This window comes from Vipera ursinii, assembly GCF_947247035.1.
Source record: "Vipera ursinii genome assembly, chromosome: 2".
NCBI classification, from domain to species: domain Eukaryota; kingdom Metazoa; phylum Chordata; class Lepidosauria; order Squamata; family Viperidae; genus Vipera; species Vipera ursinii.
The window spans coordinates 194,226,481-194,248,893 of NC_139513.1; the positions used below are offsets into that span (position 1 = coordinate 194,226,481).

At 46.1% G+C, this 22,413-nt stretch overlaps 1 protein-coding gene across 1 annotated transcript; it reads left to right on the forward strand.

Annotated features, from left to right (window-relative positions):
* The first annotated feature begins 404 nt into the window (after window positions 1-404).
* DUSP4 (dual specificity phosphatase 4) lies at window positions 405-21,913 on the forward strand. The gene is made up of 4 exons (XM_083352851.1): window positions 405-993; window positions 12,718-12,854; window positions 16,931-17,150; window positions 19,087-21,913. Exons 1-4 carry the CDS (start codon window positions 543-545, stop codon window positions 19,470-19,472), a joined length of 1,194 nt encoding a protein of 397 aa, XP_083208977.1. The 5' UTR covers window positions 405-542; the 3' UTR covers window positions 19,473-21,913.
* Window positions 21,914-22,413: the final 500 nt, after the last annotated feature.

Below are 22,413 nucleotides of genomic sequence, written 5' to 3' on the forward strand. Positions count from 1 at the left end.
TAATGTATATATATATAATGTGTATATATATAATGTGTATATATATATATATATATATATATATATATATATATAATGTGTGTGTATATATATATATATATATATATATATATATATATATATATATATATATATATATATATATATATATATATATATATATATATATATATATATATATATATATATATATATATATATATATATTTGCCCATTGTGACGTCGGCAGACCCGGTTGCGTTCCATTCACAGCGAGCGAAGGAAGAATGAGGCTCGGCGCCGGAGAGAGAGAGAGAGAGAGAGAGGAGGGGGGGAAAGGAGAGAGGAGAGGATGTGGGGGGCGGAGCGAGGTAGTAAAAGGAGTTTCCCCCCCCCCCCCCGCACTCGAGCAAGCGAGCGTGCGGGCTGCATTGCCGCTACTAGCAGCAGCTCCGTTATTAATGACTGAGCTGATAGGGGCGCGGAAGCGGGGGCAAAATGTGCTAAGGCCCTAGCCTAGCCTTTTCCTGGGGCAGGAAGAAGGCTGCGCAGAGCCGGCAGCCATGGTGGAGCTCCGGGAGATGGACTGCAGCGTGCTTCGGCACCTCCTGCAACGGGGGGACTGCAGCGGCGGGAGCTACAACCAAGCCGGCGGCGGCGGCCCCGCCACCCCCGCCACGAGCAGTTCCTCATCTCCTCCCGCTGGCGGGAAGTGTCTCCTCTTGGACTGCAGGCCCTTCCTCGCTCACAGCGCCGGCTACATCCGCGGCGCGCTCAACGTGAGGTGCAACACCATCGTCCGACGGCGGACCAAAGGGTCGATCAGCCTGGAGCAGATCCTCCCGGCGGAAGACGAGGTGCGCTCCCGCCTGCTTTCGGGCCTCTACTCGGCCGTCGTCGTGTACGACGAGCGGAGCCCGCGGGCCGAATCTCTGCGGGAGGATAGCACCGTGTCGCTGGTGGTGCGGACGCTGCGCAAGGACACGGAGCACACGAACGTCTGCTTGCTGAAAGGTAGGTGGGGGGGGCGGTGGGGGTGGAGGGAGGGAGACGGGCGCCCGAATTTAGCCCGGGAGTATATCAGGCGTTTGGACTGTGGCTCTTAAAGACCCCACTTCCCCTACGCCGGTTTGAGCCAGACCGTGCAACGGATTATTTATGTATTTATTTATTTTATTTAATTCCATTTATATCCCGCCCTTCTCCGAAGACTCAGGGCGGCTTACAAGCTTAGCAGTAGCCTTCATTCTATGTATATGCCTGCTTATTAGGGCTTTCACACACACACACCCCAAGCGGCATTATTACCAAGTCAGCTTAATTGCCCCCAACAATCTGGGTCCTCGTTTTACCTCCCTCGGAAGGATGGAAGGCTGAGTCAACCTTGAGCCGGGTGGGAGGCGAACCTGCACTAATTGCAGGCAGCTGGGGTTACTTAAGGAGGCATTAGCCCACTGCTCCACCAAGGCTCTTTTATGGGTTTAAAGGGGCCGGTTGGAATGTGCGGGGGGGGTGGTGTCCCCGGGCTTCAAATCGTAGTACAGGCACGAGAAGGACGATGACACTGAGCGTGTACCTCTCGCCACACACACACACACGCACACACCCACACCCGCCATTTGGAATACGCAGGACACTCAAAGCCTCGAGGTTTATAATTCAGACTGATTGGCAAGGACGTCGCCGCTACGCCGGAGTAGGACGGAGACCAGTCTTGGAGTTCGGGCTATTTTCCCTTCTCTTTTTCCGGGCCTGTGAAAAGTCTTCCCGGTTCATTCTTTGCTGGCTTGCAAAGGATGTGGGGACTCGCCAATGAGGGCTTGCCCCGGGGGCGGTATGAAGGGAGAGGAGGTCTAAATCCCACCCTTTCCGAAGAGCACAACGTGTGAGCCGCGTGTCAGTCCCCTCTCACGCCCTCCTTCACTTCCGTCTGGCGCAGGGGTCGGCAACCTCGGCTCTTTTATGACTCGTGGACTTCAACTCCCAGAATTCCTGAGCCAGCCTAGCTGGCTCAGGAATTCTGGGAGTTGAAGTCCACGAGTCATAAAAGAGCCGAGGTTGCCGACCCCTGGTCTCTGGCGGGAGGGGACGGGGAGAGCCTGTTGTTAGAAAACAAAGCAGCGGTAGTCAGGGCGATTTGGGGAACTTCTTCAGCTCCTGGAGAGAATTTCTCAGCCCCGGGCCAACCAAAAAAAGGAAGAACCACCGGGCAGGTTCCTGCAGACTCCTTTAACTTCAGAGGTTTCAACCTGTCTTAATCCTGAGCTCCTTCCCCCAATTTCTCAAGATTTCCCCCTCTGCCCCGTGGTTTGGCAAAGAAGTCAAGAAAGAACCTGAAAAGGTGAACTGGGGGCCTAATCCCCAGAGGGAGCCTTTTCTCTCCCCCCCCCCCTAAAAGGCATTTGATCACTTTTCTGAAGAAAATGGCTTGGGGGGGGTCCCTGCTGTTTGTCAACTCAGAGCTTTTCCAGGCAATCGGATTGCCCTCAAAGAAAAGTAAATAATAATAATAATAAATAATAATAAACCTTTATTGTCAAAGTACAACATGTGTACATTGAGATTAGCTGAGCCTCCTCCCCCTGTGCTCTCTCCCCCCAACACACAGTGACAACAAACCCTCCATCCCACCACACTATGTGAACAAATAACCCAGCAGTCAACAGGATGTGGCCTTTATTCAGCTGTATGTGAGAAAAGCTGCTAGGAAATTGACCCAGAGTGAGAAAAACCATTCAGTGGCTGAATTGGGTTATCCAAGGTGTTGTGGGGGGGGGGAGTTGTAGCAAAAGCCATGCTTTGACTAATAATGGTTTCCCTTATAATCTTTGCCCCTCAGCTAGTTCCCCTTCCTTGCTTGGGTGTGGCCCAAGGAAACCAGGCGGTATTGGAAGGGAGGGGTATTTCCTGCCCATTTGACTTATTAGCTGGTTGTGTGCATGAAGGCAGCTGGTGACCTTTTGAATTACAAAAGCTTTGGGTGGGTGGAAGGGAAAAGGGTGAGAGATCCTGTTTTATTGTTCCCCCAAATGGCCTCTCCCCTTAGGAATGCATGAGAATAAGGGGGTGGTAGTGGTAGAAAGTAGCCCTACGTTTTTTTTGGTGCCGTGGCTCCAGGGACTGTATCTGTTCTCTGGAAGGAAGTTCTAATGGGCTTCTGTGGTATAGTCCCCAGCTCCAGCGCTGTGTCCTTAAATAGCCCTAGCCAAAATATTCCAGCTCAGAATAGGATTTTTTTTAATGATTTCTCTCTTCTAAAGGGACATTGGAAAGACAGTGTAATCAGTAGATTTTGCTAATTACTGAAACTAATGTTGATGAAAAAAATGAAACTTGAGTCTTGAGATAAATGGTTATAACCTCTAATATAAGGGAGGCTGTTTTAAAATAGCGATTCATAGAACAATTCTCTATGGCTTTTAATGCTAAGGAAATCATGTTTAAAGCAGACAAAAAGTCAAAATACCATCGATCAATTTCAAAAAGCATTTTGTGTTCATTTGGCAGCTGATTAGTTCTTTGTGCATCTTGGCTTCATTTGTGTTTCATTTCAGTGAAATCATGAATGGTTAGCAAGATTGGGGTTTTAAGCTGTAACATTTTGTTATCTAATTACCCAATTCCCATTGTTGGAATTCTTCTTCCCAACCCTTATAGAAACCCCATGTCTTTCTGTTTCCTGGAAATGCTTGATGTTGCAATGCAGTTTTGCTGGAAAAAAACACGTCTGCTAAAGTTGGAACTGGTTGGGGAGGGGCTTGAGAAGTGGAGAACTCTGCTTAGGCTGTTTATAGGCAACTCACTAGAGCAGACATGTCAAACACAAGGCCCAGGGGCCGGATCTGGCCCACAAAGTGGTTTCATGTGGCCCGCGAAGCCATCCTGGAAACAGTGAGGGAATGGCCCAAACTGCCTTGGCCCTGGCCCAGAGACCCTCCTTCTGCCAGAGACCCTCAGATCTGTCCCACTCCTGCCCAGGCCCCCATAGGCACCCTTGATGCGAACGATGTAGAGCTGGCCATGCCCACCCAGTAGGCCATATACACTCTAGCCACACCCACCCAGTGGGCCACGCCTACCCTGGCCACACCCACCCACCCCCCCACCCCACCCCCACCCCCGCAACTACAATGCTGATGCGGCCCTCAATGAAATTGAGTTTGACACCCCTGCACTAGAGGATCAAGTATCTCTTCAGAATTTAGTTTGGTGCTTCCTGATTGCCTTGGCTTCCCCTGGGTCATGCTAAACAAAGTTAGAATTAATTATGAACATTTGATTAATTTACCTATCTTGGTTTGATTTGGGCATGTGCAGAATATGAACCTTACTGGAAAGGTGTCATTTTGCATGTAGCCTTGTAATGTATACAGTCCTGTTTTTATTTATCTAAATTCAATATTGTTTTCACACTGGGAGTGTATTCTATTGAACAATTAAATGCAATTTATTTTTAGCTTACTGCTCTGGGAATAGTGCATTTTTGCAATAATGCTGTTCAAAGATCTCGTTCAGCAGTAGTGTTCCTACAAACCCTGAGGGAAGTTGATAGAAAATATTTTCTAATGCTTAAGTGGAATTGCTAGATTTAGCTTTACTTTTACAAAAGCTTCAGAACTGGGGAGGGGTGTCTTTCCTGTTACTTTTCTAGCTTCCTCCAATAGGTTTGGGGGGGGGGAACTGCCTGCTGTAATCCAGATCCGACTAAGAATGAGAGATATTTTACTGGATCAGTCTGCTTCGTAGAATGTCCTAATAACATCTCCTCCTGTGGCTTATGTACAAATAAACCTTGATCCATTAAGATACTTGGGATGGAAGACTGGTTGAAAGAGTTTAATAAATCAATAAATAAAATAATGGAGGAGGAAGAAGGATGATGACCTTGCACTTAAAAGCCTTCTCAGTGTGAGCATTTCTGTAGGATAAGGTGAAATTACTCATAACTAAATATGTGGTGGAAAAGAGCTTTGTGTTTGTGTAGGAACAGTAGAACTTGCTATTCCTGGGGAGATAAAAATCACAATTTAATGACATTTGGCAGAATTGAGATGAGGGTTGTTTGTCCATCCTTGTGCTCCATGATTTCTCAGCAGCTTTTGGTAGCAACAGTCATGGTCCAGCTGGGAATGATAGGGACTATATTATGGTGGTTCTTCCTGATTTGTTGGTTGCAGTGGGTATTGATGGAGGGGAGAGGCCATAACCACAGCCTGCCATTTGCAGAATGTCTCAGGGATTGAAAGTAGCCTCTTGTGTTTAACATTTGCATGATACTTCTGGGTGAGGTCATCATTTGGGGATTCAATGTGACCGGCATGGTAATGATGCCCAATAACATGACTTGATACAGAGCCATCCAAGTCATGTGGTCAATGTCCTGTCTGGAGGGAGTGTCTGGAGGTTGTTCAGATCTGAACAGGGAGGAACAGACTTGGACTCAATCCTAACAAGACCTAGTACTTGTGGATACTTGGGTTCCTCAGCTCAATGGTCTTTCCATCTGTAGTTGTGATGGATTAGTACTTTCCCATTTGACACTCATGTGTACTTTGGAAGCAGGAGGCAGCTTTACCCAAGAAGGCTTTCGAATAGATTCATCTAGTGTTTCTATTGTGCCCATTCCTAATTCAGGATGCCTTTAGATGATCATGCCCTAAGCACTTCAAAAACAGACTTTTGCAAGGCAATCTGTATTGGACTGCCCTTGAATGCCATCCAAAAGCTACGCCTGATCCAGAATGCAGTGGTGTGAGCAGTGATAGCATACCATGTCATGCCCACATGGCAACACTGCTCTGTAAATAGCACTGGATGCCTGTTGACTTCCAAGTGCATTACAAGTCCTGGCTATTGCCTATTAGTCCATCCTTGGCATAGGGCAGTGGTGGCGAACCTATGGCACATGTGCCAAAGGTGGAACTCAGAGCCCTCTCTGTGGGCACGTGCACCATGCCCCGGAGATGGCAACTGTCCCTCTTCAACCAACCACCTGCTAACTCGCCGAGGTCCCATGTGGCTGCATGCATCCCGGCACAGCTGGTTTCTCTCCCCCCATCCTGTCCCTCCTGGCCTCGCATGCTCTCCTTTTAACAGGCACGACCCACTGCATCGCCTCCACAGCTGTTGGCCGACCATCCAGCTCAGAGGCTGCTTCTTTGAACTGCTGGTGGGCTGCAGAGCCCCAGGTTGAGGGGCCAGCAGGCTGTGGCTGCTGACGGACACTGTCGGCCCCCACGTGCTCACTGGCCTCTGTGTGTGGGGGCCGATGGTGTCAGGCAATAGCTGCCCCGGCCTTTGCCTTGCCCCATGGCAATGGTACCCCTGTCCTGCCTCGTTTCACCCTGCATAACAAGCCTCCTGTCTACTGGCCCACCTGCCAGAGACACCCTGGATCTCCCCCAACCCTGCCCAGCCCCCACAGGCATCCCTCCCCATGAGCAACATTGAGGTGACCACACCCACCTTGGCCACACCCACCCAATTTGCCATGCCCACCACAGCCATGCCCACCCAGTGGGCCACACCCACCTGGCACCTGGCGATAAATAAGTGGGTTTTGGGTTGCAGTTTGGGCACTCGGTCTCTAAAAGCCTTGGTGGAGCAGTGGGCTGATGCCTCCTTAAGTAACACCAGCTGCCTGCAATTATTGCAGGTTCGAGTCCCACCAGGCTCAAGGTTGACTCAGCCTTCCATCCTTCCGAGGTAGGTAAAATGAGGACCCAGATTGTTGGGGTAATTAAGCTGACTTTGTAATAATGCCGCTTGGGGTGTGTGTGAAAGCCCTAACAAGCAGGCATATACATAGAATGAAGGCTACTGCTAAGCTTGTAAGCCGCCCTGAGTCTTCGGAGAAGGGCGGGATATAAATGTAATAAAAATAAAAAAATAAAAAATAAATAAAAGGTTCGCCATCACTGGCATAGGGACTGGTGATTTGAGGGAGCACCCTTCTCTGATGGTTTCTGCCCACTCTAGGGGCAGAAGACACTCCAGGTTTCCTTCATCAAACAAATTAATCGATCAGAGTATGGCTTCTCTACTGCAGGGCCTGCCCTCTGGAACTGCACTCATCCAGAATGCCTTCTATCCTGATATAGTTCTGAAAGTCTGTGACAAGCCTGCCTGACAGGTGGTCAGCTAGCTAAGCAGCTTTTGCAGCCTGACAGGGTTTTAAAGAAAATAATAAATTCACCATCACCCTGAAAGACATACTGCTGACCATCTCCTAACATCATGGTAGGTGTTCTTTTGCAATCCATGTAGGTTGGTCTATGAAACTTGAGTGTTCTCCCAAGCCTTGAGAATGGTGGCTGTTGAGCTGCTGTAGGTTCCTTATTTTACGTGACATATATGTAGTGGTACCTTGGCATTCAATTGCTTTGAAACTCATCGAATTTGGTGCTCACTGCATTTTGAAAATTTTGTCCTGGTCCGGTACTTAATGCACAAGCTAGAACTTCTTGTTGGCTGTCTTGTGACTCACTACATTATTCTTTATGGGGGAAATGTTTTTGGTACTCATTATTTTTGGTACTCATTGTGTCTTCTGAAACCAATTAATGATGAGTACCAAGGTACCATTGCAGTTTTGCTTCAGGATTTGCATAATCTGTTTTACTATTTTGTTGCCTTCTGGAGTCAGGTAGGCAGCCTCTAAATTGTATGAATAAAATTGACCCGGAAATTGGGGGTTCTACTGGTTTGCCAAATTTTGGTGGTTGTAAAGTATTTATTAAATTTATATGCTACCCATTTTACTATTGGGTGCCTCCAGAAGTAGAAAATAGACTTTACACTAAGAGGACTTTGTGTTAACAAATTTGCTGTAAACTTTCCAGAAGTATAATCATGTTAATTTGTACGGTAGCTACAACAAAAACTTTTGACTTCTTGGAAACTAACAATGTATTAGAGTGAAAGCTTGCGCGCGGCGGGGGGGAGCACAGATGAATGATTAATAATGTCCTTAGCTACAGCTATACGTATACAGTGGGAGGGAAAGCAGTGAGTGATGAAAAAGAGACAACAAAATGATAGGCATAGTTCAAATGAAGTTTGAAGATGTAAACTAAGTCATGGTAGGTTCCTTAGTAACCTTTCAACAATCATGAAAGGTCCCTTGGTAACCAAACATTCATGATCACACACTCACTTTCACTGTGTTTTTAGTCCTCAACTTAGAAACGGTTGCTTAATGATCATTCAAATTTATGACAAAGTTACTTATGACTTATCCTTGAAGTTACAACTGCTGCACAGTCATGTGATTGCATTGCAGGAAATTGGCTCAAATTTACAAATGGTTAGAGCATCCTGCCATCACACGATCATATTTTGCTGTGTTTTTTGCTGCCTTCTCCCCCCCAAACCCCCCCACCCATTGGATAAGGTGGTTCACTTAATGACCATCATAAAAAACAGGTGTAAAATCAAGTCCAGTCACATGGTGACTCTACTTTCAATCACAATGACTTATGACCAAAATTTCTGGGCTTAATTGTGGTTGTAAACCAAGAACTACCATTATACTTACTGATGCCAAGTTAGCTGACAGCAATAAGTATCGGAGCTCTTGCCTGTTTCTGGCTGATTGAGTGAATGGCAGTGCTTAATTTCTAGTTTGACATCAGGAGAATGGTGTGATACATAAGAGGAATGGATCCAGTCTACCTGACCTCAATTTACACAGGCATATGGTTTTTCAGTGCCTGTGTGGAGAATCCGTAGCTCGGTTCTCGGCCCGCAGAGGCCTTCCAGAAAAGCCTCTGACTGCAAAATGCAGGCCTGAGCTCCATTTTCAGCTGCAGAATGAAGCTGCTGCTTCAGCCCCAGAAGAAGTGGGCCGACTGGGCGGGGCTGTCAATGCGGTTGTGAGTGGGAAAGACACCCCCCCGCGCCCCAAAACAAAGACCTGGTGCCTCTTTTGGGGGAAAAAAAATTAAGACTGGGTCTTATTTTCAGGGAAACACAGTAGCAGCTTGTTTTTCCTCTAAGACAGACATGTCAAACACAAGGCCCAGGGGCCGGATCAGGCCCGTGAAGCCACCCTGGAAACAGTGAGGGAACAGCCCCCACTGCCTTGGCCCCGGCCCAGGCTGGCCAGGAGCTAGTGTACAATTTCATGGTGGTCATCTACGCTGAAATACATTTAGGCTTAGCTCCACAAGGCCTTCTGGAAACAGCAAGGGACCGGCTTCTGCTGTGTCGGCACTGCCCCCTGGGTACACCCTGGGGAGGTATCATCCTTTGTGAGGAATGAAGAAATGCACCATCACCTGGAAGTGGCCAGCACATGGCCCTGCCTACTTCGGGCAGGCTAGAGGCCGGGCAGCGTTGCGCTTCTCTTCAGATTTCGTGCCACCCAGCTCAGCCTCTCGGCACTGTGAGGAGAGCGCCCCGCTGCCTGCCAAAATCAGGTAGACTGGGGGCTGGGTTGCATTGCCCAGATAACATCGACTCTCACGCTGCTCATGGCATCCCCTCCCCCAGAGCCCACCAAGCCGGATATGTGAAGTAGGCGAGGGCCATGTGCTGGCCACTTCCAGGCGATGGTGCATTTCTTCATTCCTCACAAAGGATGACACTTCCCCAGCTGCGTTTTTTGCCTGTTTTATTCCCTCCCTCATCTCAAATATTTTCCCACCACTCTCTTCTTAGGGAGGGAGGGAGGGAGGGAGGGAGGAAGGAAGGAAGGAAGGAAGGAAGGAAGGAAGGAGAGGGAGGGTCTGAGGGAAGTCTTGCCTTAGTCCTGCCCTAATGCCCTTTCAACATCCCCTTGCCCCTTCCCACTGGCCTATCCTGGGGGGGTCTCCCATCCTATTGCTAAGGAAGCTTTGGATACAAAGCCAGGTCTCCTCACATGGAGAGGGAGTGGGCCTCCTTCTTGACTTTGCCTTCGTACCCATCATGAGCAACCTGGCTAAGGAGAGCAAGCACAGCAGCAGCAGCAGGCTTGAGGAGAAGATAAGTGCAGCTGGGCGCCCCCTTGGGGAAGTGGGGCTGGGCTTAGTGCTGTGGGTGCTTGAGGTCTGGGCTGGGCATTTGACCTCTGCGCCACCATCCAGCTCCCCGCATAGCCTGAGAGGAATAGTGAGGCTCCTCCAGTGGACCATGCCTTGGCACTTGTCCTGGTCCCATTTCCTTCTGCCAGAGACCCTCAGATCTGTCCCACTCCTGCCCAGGCCCCCATAGGCACCCTTGACGTGAACGATGTAGAGCTGGCCATGCCCACCCAGTAGGCCACACGCATTCCAGCCACACCCACCCAGTAGGCCATGCCCACCCAGCCCCCGAGGGCAACCACAATGCTGATGTGGCCCTGAATGAAATTGAGTTTGTTTATTTATTTATTTATTTATTTATTTATTTATTTATTTATTTATTTAATTTATATACCGCCCTTCTCCCAGGGGACTCAGGGCGGTGAACAGGGCAATACATAAAAACTAGATAAAAATTAAAATTGTTAAAACATGATTAAACAATGCCCATAAAATTAATACAAATTTAAAATTAAAATCGTTTATAAAATCCCACCCCGTCCCATCAGGCCAGGCCAGCTTGTTTAAAGAGATGGGTTTTAAGATCGCGCCGGAAGGAGCGGAGATCGGGCGCCATCCGGAGCTCAACCGGAAGATGGTTCCATAAATCCGGTGCACCCACAGAGAACCCACAGAGTTACAGGATCGAACTCCTCCCAGGTGACATTGACAAGACCGCTCGTGTCCTGATCGTCCGATACTGCCCAGTCGGAGTCCAAACCGGTCCGAATCCGAGCGATTTTGTCCGACAGATGTTGGCTAAATTCCTCGGCACGTCCCTGCAAGGGTTCCTCACTCACCTCCTGATTAAGGAGGGAGCGGGTCACCGTAAACAGGGCGGCCGGGCGATTATCTGCGGACGCGATGAGGGCAGCGAAGTAGTTAGACCTCGCTACCCTCATCGCTGCGAGATAAGACCTAATATGGGTTCTTAGTCGCAATCGGTCGGATTCAGATAGGCTGGACCTCCAAACGCTCTCTAGGCCCCGTCTCCGACGCTTCATCTCCCGGAGCTCCGCGGAGAACCATGGAGCCCATTGGGATCTGCGCCGGGTCAGGGGCCGCAAGGGTACAACTTGGTCAAGTGCCTCCGTGGCCGTCCTTTCCCAGGCTTCCACTAAGGCATCTGCCGAGCTGTGAGCTGAGGAGGCAGGTGGGGACCCCAGTGCTGCCTGGAACCTCTAAGGGTCCATTAAGCGCCTGGGGCGGAACCATCTAGTTGGCTCAACAACCCCACGGTGGGGAGTGGCAAAACGGAAGACCAGCCGCAGGAGATGATGATCGGTCCATGACAGGGGCATAACAATTGGGGAGCCCCCACCAAGATCATCTAACCACCGACCAGATAAGAAAACCAAGTCAAGGGTGTGGCCTCCCTCATGAGTCGGTCCATGAATTACCTGCGTCAGGTCCATGGCCGTCATGGAAGCCATGAACTCCCGAGCCAACTCAGATGCTCCTCCCAGGGATGGTAGATTGGTCTCCCAAAACCATAAGTTTGGGAAACTCAATCACCAGCCCTGAGAGGATATCGAGAAGCTCAGGCAGGGCTGCTGCTGCGCGACTAGGCGAAAGGTACGCGAGCAGCAAGCCCAACTGCGCCCTAGGACCAAACCTCAATAAGAGAGATTCACACCCGACTATCTGAGGAACGGTGGTCTCTTGCGGACATAAGGTCTCCCTCATAACCACAGCCACTCCCCCACCCCTACCCTGAGTCCGAGGCCGGTGTAGCACCCGGAAGCCTGGTGGGCAAAGATCAACCAGGGGGATACCACCCTCTGGGCCCAACCAGGTTTCCGTGATGCAGGCCAGGTCCGCATGCTCACCCTCGACCAGATCCCAGATGAGAGGAGCCTTGTTAGCAACGGACCTGGCATTCAGGTACAACAGCCGGAGCTCAGGTGGCTGCACATCCCCGCTCCCAGAACCTTGGGTCGAAGACAGAGGGTCGGAGCGCCCCACCGCTTGTAAATAGCGGAGAAGCCCTTGCTTCTCCGTGGAGTTTGACACCCCTGCTCTAAGGCACTAATGTAACAAATGGGAAATGGGCAGGGGAAATTGGGATCTGTAGCAATAACATACCTTGAAGGAGATCTTTTGAAGATACCTGTGCTAAGTGCTAAGCATTGCCAGTCCTCTGCTAAAACTGGCTAGTTTTAGTCAGTCTTGGAAGCCAGGCACAGTTGGGCCTGATTAAAGGTAAAGGTTCCCCTGCACATGCGTGCTAGTCGTTTCCAACTCTAGGGGCCGGTGCTCAACTCCGTTTCAAAGCTGAAGAGCCAGCGCTTGTCCGAGGATGTCTTTGACGTCAAGTCATGTGGTCGGCATGACTAGACGCCAAAGGTGCATGGAACGCTCTTACCTTCCCACCGTAGTGGTCCCTATTTTTCTACTTGCATTTTTACGTGCTTTCGAACTGCTAGGTTGGCAGAAGCTGGGACGAGTAACAGGCACTCACTCTGTTACGCGGCACTCGGGATTTGACCCGCCAAACTGCTGACCATCTGATCGACAAGCTCAGCATCCTAACCCACTGAGCCACCGCGTCCCTTATTTATTTAGCATGGTTACATTGATTAATTGGTAGGGGAGATCATCCGGAAATTCCAAGGCTGTGAGAAGTCAAAGTTCTAGAAGATTTCATACTATCGCCAAGAACAGGTTTTCAGCATCTTTTTTTTTTTACTTACAGGTGGTTACGAAAGATTCCAGTCAGAATATCCAGAATTCTGCACAAAGACAAGATCTCTTACAGCAGCCTCTACTTTGGCACCTGTGGAGCGTCTGGACCATAGCTGCAGTTCCTGTGGGACACCACAGCATGATCAGGTAGGTTGGCTTCTCTACACTTCAAAGCTCTCTGCTCTCTGAGCCAAAAAGCTTCCTTTTATTTATTGATGGCCTCCACATCCCTCTGGTGATACACCTGGGGGTTGTCAACTCGAGTTTAATTTAATTGTGCTTGGTAATGAGTCATATATGATGCAGAACAGCATCCAAGGTAAAAATGGTTTTTAATAGTTATAAATCCTAAAATCAAGACAGTATTTTTCTGTAGTGAATTTTGCAATCTTTCTGGAGATGTTAAGGTTTTGATCTGGTGATATAAAGCAAATCATTTTCAGAACAGATGGCACTTCTGTTGGCAAGTAGAGTTATGAGAGTTGAGCACAAGTAGTTATAGAAAGGACACTGGAATTTCAGGTTCTCCAAATCCACAAGGACAAGTTTTTATACTTTTCTCTAGTATTGTGGAGGTTTCTCCTCTTTTTTTAAACTCACCTTGCGAGATAGATTGACCTGAGATGTAGATTGGTCTCAAGCCATCCAAGGAGTTGCATGGTCAAGTGGAGATGTAACTCTTGGTTTTCCCATCTGCTCCAAAAATGTAACCATGACATTGTTCATGTTGGGCAGTACAAATTTAGTAGTATAGTGAAGCACTAGAGGGAAATCAAAGCAACTTGTTTGCTGTGTTGGTCAAAGACAACATAAAGTTCTTTCCCCCTGCACAGCATTATTGACCAGAAATCTCTGGGCAATTTGTTGTTAATTGGAATACATGCTGAAAATGGGAGACAAATCCATCTAGGGTAATGTTTTTATTGCACTTTTTCTTTTCTTCGCTTCAGCTTTTTGAAATGATAGATTCAGATGTGCTGCAGATGGGTGCCTAGTGATGCAAATCTGTAGATCTCTGCATGCGCTTCTCAGCTTAAACAAAGAAAATGGTCAGGACCTGCATATCATGCATAGATGTTCTTAGTTGGACCCATGTTTTGTGTCTTGGCCTCCTAAAGATGTTTATTTTGGGAAGCACTGTTGGCTCTGCCCAAATGGACCTGGTGTGCAATCTGGGGATCCTTCTAGAGTCACATCTCCTGCTGGAGGAGCAGGTGGCAGTCATAGCTAGGAGGGCCTTTGTATAACTTCTTGTTGTGTTCCAAATGCAACCTTTCCTGCACCCTGAGGCTCTAGTCGCATTTACTTAAATGCCATGGTGATCTCTAGAATGAATTACTGTAATACGCTGTAATACCATTCAAAAGTATTTAGAAGCCTTAGCTAGAATGTGCAGAATGTGGCTGCACAGTTATGTCTGCCTTTGTGTGGCATAAATTACGTCTCTGTTCCATGAGCTCAAGTGGTTGCCAGTTTGCATCTGGGTGCAACCCAAGGTGCTGGATTTGACCTTTAAAGCCCTACATGCCCTGGGACTAAGTTATTTGAGGAACTACCGCTTCCTAGTTACTACATCTGTCTGTTTCATTAGATTGAGCAGCAAGGGTATGCTCCTGGTCTCATCTACTAAGCAGTAATATATTTGGTGGGTTCTAGGCAGATGTGCTAAGATGTGCTGTGGCCCCTGCCCTATGGAACGTCATACAACTGCAGGGGTTATGGGATACTCCTAACTTTGAGAATGGGTTGCAACTTGGGGGGGGCATAACTTTGAATGGCTGATAAGCGACTGGACATTAAGAAAGGACTACCTGTCTTGTATAAGACTTTTGTCCTGCAACTCATTTAGATTGAATCAACAAAAGTAAAACCTGGGTATCTGATATTCTTTCATTAACCTCTTCGAGACTCTTGTATTTCGAGCTACCTTTTGGCTTGTCAAATTAGATCCAGCGATTTATATAAAGCTAAGAACTGAAAAGAAGAACACATAGGTAGATAGCCCTGATTGATTTCAGTTGTGAAACTGAGATGAAATAACCTGCAGTACAAAAATCATACAATAGAGCAGACATGTCAAACACAAGGCCCGGGGGCCAGATCCGGCCCGCGAAGTGGTTTCATGTGGCCCGCGAAGCCATCCTGGAAACAGTGAGGGAACGGCCCCCACTGCCTTGGCCCTGGCCCAGAGACCTCCTGCCAGAGACCCCCAGATCTGTCCCACTCCTGCCCAGGCCCCCATAGGCACCCTTGATGCCAATGATGTAGAGTTGGCCACGCCCACCCAGTAGGCCATATGCACTCTAGCCACGCCCACCCAGTAGGCCACGCCCACCCAGGCCATACCCACCTGGCCCCCTGAGGACAACCGCAATGCTGATGCGGCCCTCAGTGAAATTGAGTTTGACACCCCTGCAATAGAGGTATGTTAATTTACATCAAGCTGTCAATATATTTATGCAGATGTACTGTCAATCGTAGTAAAGTATCTTAATTACAATAGCATCAACAAAAACAAAGACTAGGGTTGTTTTGATTAAGGTGGCCTCAATTTTAGCAAACACTGGTTCGCTAACAGGGTTCCCAGTGTAATTTCTAGCGTGAATGGTCTTGGTGTTTAATTGGAACTTGGTGACCTTTCTCTGCCTAGTAATAGAACTTCTAGCCCACAAGTATTTTAGGTTCAGGTGCCATAAACTTGCGTACTTTCCAAAAAGGAGAATATATTGAGAGACGGATCATTTTCAGGGGAAAGGAGAGGGAGATAAGTCATCTCCCAAATCCACATATTTTGGGATGAAATTATTTTAGCTTTAACTGTCTGCAACTAAGCTTGTTGCACATATGTGTCTGTCAAGAAGAGATTAATATTCTTACTATCAGGGAATGTACAAATTTGCACATTGACAAAGAGGCAGTGAAATTCTTTCTCAAGCCATGTGATTGCATACGTAGCAGAAATTAGGCAATAAGAACAGCTTATTATTCCTTGGAATGCATGGAGGCTGAAGCAGAGTTGACACGTTCCAGGTTATCCAGAGATAATAGTAGAGCAGACTTGCCCTCATTTTGTGATCCTCTGCCCATCTCAGTCCTGAAATACTTCAAGTGGAGGAATCCATTGATGATTGACGAGACCCTTTCTAGCTGCTAGTATAGCAGGCCACTGTTATTAGCTTGCTCTGAGCTTAGCACACTGAACCAAACCTGCAGTGCAGAGCTACATACAAAGAACAACAGTATGGTCATTAAGGAAGTGATAAAGTGCATTCCGAAGTTATTTGCTAGCAGGTACAAAAGTTTATTGGAGAGAGGCAGTATATGTGCTTTTTCCCCCCCCTTTCCTGTCAGCAACTGATATGGAGCCTTTGGTATATGTTTCATAGCACTGCCTGTCCAAAAACCTGATTAGGAGTTACGTGTTCACTGTGACTCGGCATGCTGGCACTTCTAAATAGAATTTAGGGAGGCATTTTTGCTGGCACCCATTTTTGTTCCATCGTCTTAATTACGGTATGCAGAATGTAAACTTAACGATTCCCCACTTTTGGTTTAGGGGCGGGGGGTGGTAGTTGAATATTAAAAATGGTGGGTAATATCAGAACTGTGGACAACTTTCTGTAGTCCATGGTTGGCAATCTATAAATGTAATTTAACTGCAAACGTTCACCCAATTGTGCTGTGGCAGTCTTTGATTTTTGGACTGAAATGTAGGTGTGGAAAGAACATGTTGCGGCCTGTGTAGTTAAAGCATAATTTAGTTACAGGAGTAATATTTAGTATCTTGAGGTTAGTGAAAAGAAGCCATAAAGTGGGTGAACACTGTTGTCTGTTTGGGGCAACATTTTCTGAGTTGTCAAAGAGCATCATCTTTTCGTAGTAGGGTGGGCAAGATCCTCTATTGCAGAACTTCAGATTTAAGCTTCTATTTAAATATTCTCTAAACAGAAAATATTTGTTTAAATTATGGAATAATGAAGAGCTAGAGCTCATAACTGAAGTTTTTAAAAAATAGATTAGCAAGATGAGAACATTTCCCAGTGAAGAGAACACTCCCATGTGCATCTTGACAGTAGCCTACAGAAGTTGAGGTGATGCCCTTTTTTGAAAGAATTGGCGAGATGTTGAGCACCGTCCAGTGTGTTGCTTTTGGCTCGTGAGATCCTGTGCTTTTCTTGTTTCTTACATTGTCCCCTCTTTTTCATTTCTCTCCTCTGGTGTAGGGTGGCCCGGTGGAAATCTTGCCTTTCCTTTTCCTTGGCAGTGCTCATCATGCAGCTCGGAGGGACATGTTGGAGGCCTTGGGAATCACGGCTTTATTAAACGTTTCATCGGACTGCCCCAACCACTTCGAAGGACACTTTCAATATAAGTGCATTCCAGTAGAAGATAACCACAAAACTGACATCAGCTCCTGGTTCATGGAAGCCATTGAATACATAGGTAAGATAATGGTAAAGGATGGCATGTTTGTTGTGGAGATGATTGGATTTTATTTTGTTAAATTTAAACTGCCTAATAGCTAAGGCCCTGGGCTAGGGGTAGGCAACCTTGGCTCTTTTATGTCTCGTGGGCTTCAACTCCCAGAATTCCTGAGCCAGCTAGGAATTCTGGGAGTTGAAGTCCACGAGTCATAAAAGAGCCAAGGTTGCCTATCCCTGCCTGGGCTATTTAAAATAAAGCATACTAAAAATCTGAATGAAAACCTAAACAATAAAATCAAGTAAAATGTTTGGAGTAGTGATTTAAGGGGCGTCAGGTTAGAAGTGGGAGACTGAGTACTAGCTTTAGGCCCAAAGCCTGCTGGCTGACCTTGGACTATTCTGTTTCCCTCGGCCTTGGGAAGCAGACAATGGCAAACCACTTCTGGAAAAAAAAACTTGCCAAGAAAACTGCAGCTACTTGAGCAGGCAGTCATCGGGAGTCAAGACCGACTCATAGGTGCGCATGTGCACACAAAGACACAAAGCCAGAGACACAAAACACTCATTCTGCACCTAAAATTATACAAATGAAAAGAAGATGTCTGGGAAAATAGGTTTTCACCTGCTGCCTGAATGATGATAATGTGTGGCACCAATCAAGTCTTGCTGGGGAGCAATTCGATAAATGGAGGTGTTGCCGCCAAAAAAAGCTCGCTACTCGAATGTGGATGGTCGCCGTTGGATGTAAGTTGTAGAGACTTGAGTTTCTAATCCTAGAAACTATTCTTCGGAAAGCATTTGATTGTCCATTTCCTAGTTCAGGATGCAGAATTTTGGCTTACTCCATGCCATATGTTTTTGTGAATGTGATACTTTGTGTACAGTAGAAAATGCTCATTTTAATGCATTCTCCTCAACAGCTTTACTATTGCACGTTTGAGGCTCTTTTAGCCTACTCTTTCTGCCTTCCTATTACATCTGCTCCTTTGCTGCATCAAACAGAACAAAAGCCCCAGAGTGATGTTTCTGGGCACGGTGGGAGGGAAAGAGATACAGGCTTTTGTTAGCGCTGAAAGTTCTGTTTCCCCAACTTTCTAATATCTGATAATAGGACTAATGGATACTACAGCCCAGAGCTTTGAGTTTTTCCCCCCAGCTATAGCAATATGCTTTATGTGGAGAGACAAGATACTTTTCTCCACTCTACTGTTGCTTTATTGACTCGGGGGAGTTAACCTGATAAGCGCAGCAGAATTCTTGCATATTACCAGGAGCCAAGGCCAAGTTCTGCAGGAAATTCAGAACTGAGCATGAATAAAGGAAGCTATTCTGCCAAGTTTCTTGGAAAGAGATGCTTTCTGAAAGATATGAGGGAGATCTTCCCAGTTACTGTTGATTCCTGTATTCTTGCGATATAAGCAATCCATATCAAATTGCAACATAATTTAGGTTGCTTTGTGCATACTGTGTATCACATCTGGATAGCTAGAACCAGGTTTAGAAATAGCATACAAACACAAATACCTTTTGAGGGATGTTTTGCTTGCATTCAACTGAGGGACAAGAAAGATAGTGATATTGGAGGATGAAAAAAATATGAAACTGTATATATATATATATATATATATATATATATATATATATATATATATATATATATATATATATATATGCAATTTAAACGTACCTTGTACCTTTAAAGAGCATCTTTCACATGCTGTAACATATGTTAACCAAATTATACTCTTGCTTTTTATTTATTTTGATTAGATCAATTTATATAGGCACCTAATTGGCCAGAAAATTGGGGTGGCTGTATAAAGTGACCCAATAAATAAAGTAGGGGGCAGGCGGTTTCCAAGGGCCTGGGGGAATTGTGGCTCACAGTCCCACAGTTGGGTCAGAGCTGCATTTTAAGGGTTGAATGTGCTAATACCTCTGCTTTGCTCCCTCAGATGCTGTGAAGGTGTGTCACGGACGGGTTCTTGTGCACTGCCAAGCTGGCATCTCCCGATCAGCTACCATCTGTTTGGCTTACCTAATCATGAAGAAGCGAGTGAAGCTTGAGGAGGCCTTTGAGTTTGTGAAGCAACGCCGGAGCATCATCTCGCCGAACTTCAGCTTCATGGGTCAACTGCTTCAGTTTGAATCCCAAGTGCTGACCACATCGTGTGCTGCTGAGGCTGCGAGCCCTTCAGGAACGCTCAGAGAAAGGGGGAAGAGCTCCTCCACACCTACGTCCCAGTTTGTTTTCAGCTTCCCAGTCTCTGTGGCAGTGCATTCCACTTCGAGTAGCCTTCCTTATCTGCATAGCCCTATCACCACCTCTCCCTCCTGCTAGAGTAGATCTTTGGAGGTTAACACCTAGGGACATCAAAGGACCGAATCCTACAGCCCTATTGGCAATCACTATAGGCAATAAAGAACTCTGCCCCCCCCCCCTTACAGCCAAATGGAATGCACCAAAGACAGCAATTATAATGGGCAATGTTGCAGCTAGAATGGAACCTAGTGGGGCAGTGGGCTCCAGCATGTCCGTCCTTGGCAAGATGTCTTACCTCATTTTCTAAAACTATATAAAATATAAAAAGCTTGAAGTTTTAAAAGTCCTGATAATGTTTTTGGGTGCTGGGTAGGGAGAAGACAAAAAAAAGTCAAAGTCTTGAATGTGGTTGAACACCAGGCTTTGTTGTGTTACTCTGAGCAAGTGCTCCCAATATTTTGGACTACAGATTCCAGAATTTTCAGCCAGCATGAATCTACAGTCTTGCAAATATGAGAGGGAGCAGGCTGGAGTACCTGCGTATGTGTGAAGGACCTGTTAGGACAGGGCACACTTTCAGAAATCATTTGGGAAGGAAAGTTTTTGGTCTTATGTCAGCAGAGCCTCTCTCTTTGTCTTTTTCAGGCTTCTGCATGGAGCAATAGTTGCATTAAATAAAGCAGCTCTTAAAAGTAGCTGCATCTTTTGATCAGGCTTGCTTGAAGCCAGAATGAAGGGCTGCTTTAATGGATGCACAAGAAGTCTTGGGTTTAGACAAGGTCCAAAACACTGGGTCCAATCTGGTTTTGAAATGTGCATTCTCCTAGTGCCTGCATCTGACCACTTTGCGTTTGCTTTCAGCTGCCCCAAGGGTGGACCGTGTTTTATTAAAGTGCCTGGTTTTTGGAATTCTTGATTGGAATTATAACATATCTTAACACCACCTGTTTTGCTAAGCCGAGATTTTGTGTAAAGGGAGAAGAATTGAAGGCTCACTGTGAAGTGAGTTTCAGATTCCATGTATCTAAAACCAATTTAAAATTAAAAAAAGGAATTTGGATATATGAAGCATAGGAAATATATTATTTTTTGAGACAATTTGGGAAATGCCAGTAAATCTGGAAGTGCTTGCTTTTCCTCCTACCTTTTGTCTCTTGAGGGTGACGTGACAAGAGAAGGTTTTTGTTCATGCTCATATTGAGTTCTTGGTTCCTGATTATGCCTCTCTGGTGTGGTAACTTGATCAGCCCTAAGTTAGTGACCTGTGGCCCTTATTTCTCGTCTTTCTGGGCAGGAAGCCTTTTGTATCATCTGACTAATAGTAATCAGGCTTCTCTGACACAAATGCACAAACATGTTTTTTTTTCTTCTTCACCTAACACAGCAGATCTCTGCATGCCAAGCAGTTTAGTGTCTTGAGACATCAGGGAAGAAAGCGTTATCCTATTGTGTTGGGGCAGAATAAAGATGGCTTCCAAGCAGCCGTCCCCAACAAGTGAGTTCCTGAAGATGCTCAAGTCTCATAAGCTTCAGTCAGTATAGCCAACTTTTAAGGATAATAAATTTTGGGGGAGAACCAAGTTAGGAAAGGCTGAATCTTCCCCAGGCATAGTGGCTGGGAACCTCTGGGAGTTGAAGTCCACATTTCATAAATTTACCATGGTTGAGCAACACTGCTCTATAAAAAAAATCCTTAACGTGGATCCTCAAAGAGGATGTAAATGTTGCCCTCTCCCTCCCCAGGAATCCTACATAATGTGGAAAGCGGAGACCTTTACAGCAACTTTAAGAGCACGTAGAGAGTTATTTTTCTTCAAGAGAAATGCCAGCCTGTAAGATTCCTTTTTCTAGATGGCAAGGATATACCCTTCTGGTCAGATCAAACTTCTCCAATTTACTGCTGAAGCCAAGTAGGACTTTTGAGCAAAACATGTAATTCCTCCTGGGATGTAACCCTCATTTCTTTTGAGGCATATCCTGTGTAAAATTGGGCTAGACTCAGTGAAAAGCACCTGGCTTTTCTCCAGTTCCGCATTGCTCTCCCCACCCCAAATTGGACCCATCATGTTATGCCAAAGATAGCCACATAAATCTTCTACACTTAAAACTAGTCTTTCAGAATAAAATTGTTTCATGTTTTGCTCCTTGATGATTATATAGCTTGGGAGAGTTTACCCTGAAGAGATCTTTGACTTCCTTAAAGATTAGCTTACCTTTACTGTAGCACGTCAGGTGCCTATGGATGACAAGTGTTTTCATAGGCAATTATCTTGCAGGTTCTGTCTCCTGTGGGTACAATACGGGAAGTTTGCACACCCCTTCAAACATAACTTGGCTTACCCTTCAAAGTTTTTGATATCACACTCGGCCCAATTGTGTATATTTTATATAGGATGTCTAAAATGCATGTGTGTTTTTTTTTAGACTGTGACTGTTTAATTTATTGCTTGATAAATTAGTTGAAATAAATTTTCAGCTGTGGTTACCTTTTGTAATGAAAATTAAAAGGCTCATTCATTCTTTTTGCGTATTTATGATGGTCGCAGTGTCCCAGTCATGTGATATAAATCTTTTTGTGACCTTCTGACAACTCTGCTGCCAACTTAATTGCAGTGACTCGCTTAGCAGTTGTGACAAGGAAGGTTGTAAAATGGGGCAAAACTCACTTAAAGCAAGACATGCTTTAGCAACAGAACCTTTGGCCTCAGTTGTGCTCCTCAGTTGACCACATGCATCAGTTTCTGCATTCAAACCAAAGCAGGCTTCCTACTACCAGGAGGTATTTTTTTTTTCCTTTTTAAAATGGGATATTGTCAAAAAACATGCTTTTGACTGACACTTTGCAGAGAATTTAGATAGATTCTAACAATGTTTTTGTAGACTGCGGGCCCATCGGAGATTGGTTTTGGGCATTTTTAAAAAAAATTATTTCCCACCTTTCTCAGGTACGCAAGATTGTTTTGCTTTAATCCAAGCAAATTTGAGTTGAAAGATACAATTTCACTTTCATTTGCGGAAC

Excerpts from the sequence above, each read along its gene's own strand:
- DUSP4 (XM_083352851.1), top strand. The coding sequence starts at position 543 with ATGGTGGAGCTCCGGGAGATGGACTGCAGCGTGCTTCGGCACCTCCTG. Across the intron at positions 994-12,717 it reads GAACGTCTGCTTGCTGAAAG|GTGGTTACGAAAGATTCCAG; the intron begins GTAGGTGGGGGG and ends TTTTACTTACAG. Across the intron at positions 17,151-19,086 it reads GGAAGCCATTGAATACATAG|ATGCTGTGAAGGTGTGTCAC; the intron begins GTAAGATAATGG and ends TTGCTCCCTCAG.